We start from the raw sequence: 6000 nt of genomic DNA, 5'->3' as shown, positions 1-6000 counted from the left end.
AGATGCATGGATGCTTTATTGAAGAAAATAAATCACTTCTTATTTAAGGAAGGTTAACACTTTGTTGTAAACATCAAGAACCAGGAAATAAATAATAATAATAATAATAAACCTGAGACAAACATAATAAATATTATTTGTGGTTAAACAGAACTGTCTTTTACAAACTAGACATTTAATTTTAGATTTAAAATGCACATTAAAAAAAGACCAAAACCTCATTTGGTAATAGCTGTAAATGTTTCTTGTTGGATAGTGAACTGAGCAAAGTGACAAAAGAAATAAAAAATAAAAAATAAATAATCAGTGCAGGACCTTGAGAGGGGTTCAGACAAACAGTGACACATTGACAGCATGCCTTGCATAAGACGGAAACCCTGACATCTGCACTAATGTCCTAAGCACAAATGGGCCAAATTTCCCTGACAGCAAGAGGTCTAGCAGAAACTGCCAGTGGTCGCTGGCAATAATCTGGTGTGACAATCATCCCTGACCTGTCACTCAGGTAATGGTGAGTAAAAGGCATGAAAGTGGTTGTGGGGAGGGGACAACTATGACAGCACAGGCCCCTGCACAGCCAGAGGGGACAAACACACCACAGCTGCTCCTGCTGCCTGGACGGTGATGCAAGCGGCCAAAAGTCCTGGGAAGCTTTCCCACATCCCCCCAGTGTCTCCCAGCGTCATCAGCATTGCTGGATTTTCTCTTTTGATTTGTCTTTAGTGCGGATGCTTTTCTCGGAGTCATGGCAACCAAGAAAAGCATCAGCACAAAAGCACACTGGGAGAAAATGTACCTTTTGTTAAGTGGTTTTGCATTTTGAGTGTCTAATGTGTCCTACTATTAGAAATCATGTTTTTTTTTTGCACTGGAAGAATGCCCTTAAGTTCATTTCCTGTTTCTTTTTCAGATTTCAGAGACATGTGGGGATGTCTGTCATGCAAAATTTACTGCAGGTTTTTTTTCTCCATGAAAGACTGGAGCGTTAAGAGCTTTTAAATAAGCAGCTGGGTTTCAAGTCAGCTCTTTCTGACAGCAATATTGTTTAGAAGAAAGTAAAATTGCATCGTTTTCCAAATACGAACTCAAACATATTCTGTTCATAACATTTGTACATCATGTCTTTTTGAGGGGGAGCCCTGTGGCTAGATGCACCAACATGCACATCACTAATAAAGGTTTTTCACGCTCTACCCTCTCTCAACCCACCGCGAAACCACTTCTGTAGGCTTATGTCCATATGCGTGAAGTTCTTAGGCAGTCTCTGCGTCCTAGCACATGCGTCACATTGATAGGTGCGGTTTGCGCATCGCAACTCCCCAAAGAGGCAAGTCCATATTTGTCGAGGTGATGCACTGAGCAGCAGGCATTTCTGGAGTAGCTATATTTAGATTCTGCAACTTTTTTTTTCTGCTCCCTTCCTGATTGATCATTTTGGAGAAGTTATATTTCCCTATAGGAATGTACCACGTGTCCGCATAGCACTTCTTGAGACGAATCATTGATAAACAGAAGCCAGTTAAGAACCCTGTTGAGTTGCTGGCAGCTCCGATGTGGTGCAGCTGCAACACACTCGACGTAAAACCGCTGGATAGGAACCGACAGCAGGGTACACACATCCAAATATGCGCGTAACTGGAGTGCTCTGGCGAGGCCACCCTTGCACCCCTATCCGGATAACATTGTCGTGATGTTCAATATTTCGGGGATTGAGCCCACTTTTAACAAGAAGGAGGACAATTCCGAAGTTATCAATGGCTCTCTGCAGCTTCTCCTCGTCACCATCAGCCCCACAGCCATGTGGAACGAGTCGTGCGGGGAGCAGCTTCTGGATTTCACTCGCCCGGAGAAGATCGTTATCGGGGTGATGCTGGCGATCATCACGGCGGTCACGGTGATGGGAAACACGCTGGTAGTGATCGCGGTGTGCGTGGTGAAGAAACTGAGACAGCCTTCAAACTATCTGCTGGTGTCTTTGGCGGTGGCTGACCTGTCAGTGGCCATAGTAGTCATGCCGTTCGTGATCGTGACAGATCTCACCGGGGGCAAGTGGCTTTTTGGGGAGGTGTTCTGCAACATCTTCATCGGCATGGATGTGATGTGCTGCACTGCCTCCATCATGACCCTGTGTGTGATCAGCGTGGATAGGTAAGTTTCCAAAAGTTTTCAAAGCACCGTATCAGAGCTGCTTTCGTTACTGCTTTGATGACTTTCGTTATGCACAGGTACCAAAATTACGCACGCAGCGCGCAGCGCGTTAACTGAAGCCGGGAACAGATCAAGCAGCAAATGAAGTAACGATCCGCAAGCGGAGCGAATGAAATAACTGTTGTTCTGTGAGACATTCACACGCATTTGCGTAGTTATTTGTGTGGTTGAAGCCACTGGAGCAGGAGATGAGTTCATAGACTGTGAATGATGTACAGCAGGTTTTATTCATTTGCTTGACCGGACCACGGCAGCAGCATTTCCTGTATGCTTTGAGGATCAGCGCCCATTGACTATTTCCTTTATAGATGACTTACTAATATCCTGCAGGTCTGCTCCAGTTCATGTAGGTTGCCCCTTCTCACTGTTAGTCTTAACAACAAGAACAAAGCAGCGGGGAAAATTCCCTTTAAGTGCATGCCGCAGTACACAGTGCAAATTTCATATTAGAAATCTGAACTGGGTTTTTTTTGTCACATAAAACACACAAATATGATCTTTCAAATGTATTTTTTGCCCATTTTCTATTTTCATATTCATGAAACTGAATTTCCAGTTAATTGCTTTACATTACACTTTCAAAATGGGGAATGTAAAACCCGAGCTCTCATCCCCACACACCAAAATCCCACTGCGCATCTCAGGTATTGGAGTGACTGCTCACAAAACCTGAGCTAACTCTGCTAGTAGAGAGAAATGAGAATTTTCCACTGCTCTCAATACAATCCACACTGTGATAAACATCAGGTGATTGGTGTAACTGATGTGCCTCTGTAACCATAATGAAGGAAGAGGCTCATGGTTGTATTGATTAACTGATTATTTCCCTTGACTTTCCAATCAGATGTTATTACCTCAGGGTATTATGCTCAGAATTATGCATGTTTCCTGTGTGTGAATGAGCGAAGCACGTGGGGCTTAAGCACGCTTGATAAGCTAACAATATTATGGGAGGAACTGGCTCACAGATATCACACTGTGATACTGTGATTGCACCAGTCAGCTGTAGTAAAGCTGACAGAAGTATGAATGTGTTTTGGGTTGGTTGATGAGTTTGGATAGAGGCTGAGGGTTATGTTTGGCCACTCAAATCCCATTTAGGCTCTTGTGGAGGCCCCCTATGGAACCACATGGAACCAATAACATGTAATATTGCTCAAAAGTTTGAAGCCACTTTAAATAGTTCTTACTTTTGGAAAAAAAAAAAGAAATATTGAATGGATCAAGGCATTCCAGTTTCTTTTTGAAATGGAAGTTCTAAAAAAATGTAGGCCTTTGCCAAAAACCTAAAAATTTGATGCAAGATTGCATCCAGTGGTGTAAAGTACTCCCCTGACAGAACTGTCAACCTGCACAGCTGAGCAACAAGAGACGTAAAGCATATCTCTGGTTTAAGAAACAGATGCCTCAGAGATTCTCAGAGGCCTCTCTTGGATGCTAAGTTTGACTGCAGAGCAGTGAAAACAGGAAAAAAAAAAAAAAGTGCCACAAAGAGGAAATATTTCAAACATGTCAAAGAACACGGATATGGGACAGGTGGTGAATGGAGGTTTCAGTTTTTAGACCAGGAAGAAGAACATCTGTGAGATGCAGAACCAATGAAAGGTTTGTTGGAGGTGCTTGATGGGATTTGTCATGTCCGCTGGAAAAAATGGGATGCCTTGGTGGCACATGTTTTCTTCATTACTTTGCCATATTCTACGATAAGAGCCGATCTCTCCCAACAGTACAACAGTACGCTCATGCAAAGCACAGCTCTAAATATGAAGAACGTTTGGTGCATATGAACTGCTCAGGAAACCAATTCAGCAAGTTGGAGGTAGATCAGGAAGCATGGGGTTAATGTCTGTAGATGACCTCAATAAAGACAGAATGCCAAATGTCTGCTGGACTGTGGTTTCTGCAAATGGAAACCCTTTGAAAAAAGCAAAATTTGAAGGACAAAAAAGAATAGTATTAGAAATCATAACTGCCTTTTACAAATCATTTAATGACTAAAAGTATGATTAAGAAATTTTCTGTGTGAACCCAAACGTGTACATCACCAGTGTTGGTCAAGTTACTTGAAAAAAGTAATCAGTAACTAATTACTGATTACTTTCCCAAAAAAGTAATCACGTTACTTTACTGATTACTTATTTTCAAAAGTAATTAATTACTTAATTACTTAGTTACTTTTTAAAAACACGATTTACAACCTGAATAGGTGATAAAGTGATAGATCTTTCAGCCCAATTCTACTTTTTCTGCATAATCCATCATACAAAATGTAATCAATTCAATTCAATTCAATTCAATTTTATTTATATAGCGCCAAATCACAACAAATGTCGCCTCAAGGCGCTTCATAGATACAGAGAAAAGCCCAACAATCATATGACCCCCTATGAGCAAGCACTTTGGCGACAGTGGGAAGGAAAAATTCCCTTTTAACAGGAAGAAACCTCCGGCAGAACCAGGCTCAGGGAGGGGCGGGGCCATCTGCTGCGACCGGTTGGGGTGAGAGAAGGAAGACAGGAGTAATCAAATGGAAAAGTCTCTTTTTAAAACTTGTTTTATTAGTTTTAATCTTTTAACTTTATGCATCAAGCAAAAATTAAATTATCTGCAACATTCACTGACTGGAAGAAATTAGTTTAACATTTAAACCTATTTTCTGCACATTCCAGCACATAAAATAAAATAGTTTTGTGTGTTTACACTCAGTCTTTCAAATAGATGCAAGTAAAACACAGCAGAAAATAAATAAAGTCAAAGACTCAGCGGTCCTGTTGCTCTATTTTCACCTGTAAAGCAGGAGTGGGGTAGGCGGAGGTTTACCCTGGTGCAGGTGTGCAGCGGTCAGTGGAAGAATCCGCGAGTTTCTCTGTGAGTTTCCCATTACGTCGTAGCTACTCGGTGCTTGTTTGGAACTTTAGGGTTTTTTCGCTGTACAAAGAAGTTTTCTTCCCACGCACAACGGACACTAATGTTTTTGTCACTTTTTATGGAATCAAACTCAAAGTAAGGTCAGTACTTCCACGCTTTAAACGCTGCACGCTCATACTCTCTCTGCACTCGATATATGATCCATTGTTGATCTGCACACAGCTGTTGTCACGAACGTCGCACTCGCTTACGTCACTGTCATGAGACATTCTCGCAAAAAAATCACGGTTTTAGTAACGCAGTAACGCAGCGTTCCTACGGGAAAGTAACGGTAATCTAATTACCGTTTTTGCAATAGTAATCCCTTACTTTACTCGTTACTTGAAAAAAGTAATCGGATTACAGTAATGCGTTACAAGTAACGCGTGACTGCCCATCTCTGTACATCACACAAGCTGAACTCGTCGGAGCCAGTCTGAAAAGGATCAGAGAGACTGTGGCTAAAAGGCTTTGCTGATCTTAGCCACTCGCTGTGATTATAAATGTGGCACGCTCATACTATACACTCAAAAAGGACAGACGGAGCCACCTCTAATTGAATCTGTAGCCGTGAAATCAAAACCAAGTCACAGAGCCACCAAGACTGCTTTCTGCATCTGTCTGACCTTCCCCAAGCAAACGACTGAAAGAGAATTTCAGCTGACGTCAGTTTAGGTTTGCTTTCATCCCTAACACCAGCTCCACAGGCAGTTCCCCCGAAATGTTTGTGTCGATCTCCACGAAAACAGAGTCAGTTTAATTAAACAATGCAGTGTGTGTTGGGCATATGATTCACAACAGGAAGTGTAGAGATCACTCGTTAGGATGAGACTTACCAATTAGACGCATGATTAGCTGTAATTAAGGGTCTCTCGCAGTCGTCTC

The 6000-nt window shown here is 42.0% G+C and overlaps 1 protein-coding gene across 1 annotated transcript in view; it reads left to right on the top strand.

Moving 5' to 3' along the window:
- The first annotated feature begins 1537 nt into the window (after positions 1-1537).
- The window catches only part of htr7c (5-hydroxytryptamine (serotonin) receptor 7c), a 39479-nt gene continuing 35016 nt past the window's right edge, over positions 1538-6000 (top strand). Inside the window, exon 1 of the mRNA XM_087848650.1 lies at positions 1538-2148. Within this exon, the coding sequence (XP_087704776.1) occupies positions 1691-2148 (458 nt within the window). The 5' untranslated portion in view covers positions 1538-1690. The remainder of the gene's footprint in view (positions 2149-6000) is intronic.

Source organism: Neolamprologus brichardi, chromosome 12 (genome assembly GCF_056152115.1).
Source record: "Neolamprologus brichardi isolate AB-2024 chromosome 12, ASM5615211v1, whole genome shotgun sequence".
Lineage (NCBI taxonomy): Eukaryota > Metazoa > Chordata > Actinopteri > Cichliformes > Cichlidae > Neolamprologus > Neolamprologus brichardi.
This window is presented reverse-complemented; position numbering and strand designations above follow the sequence as displayed.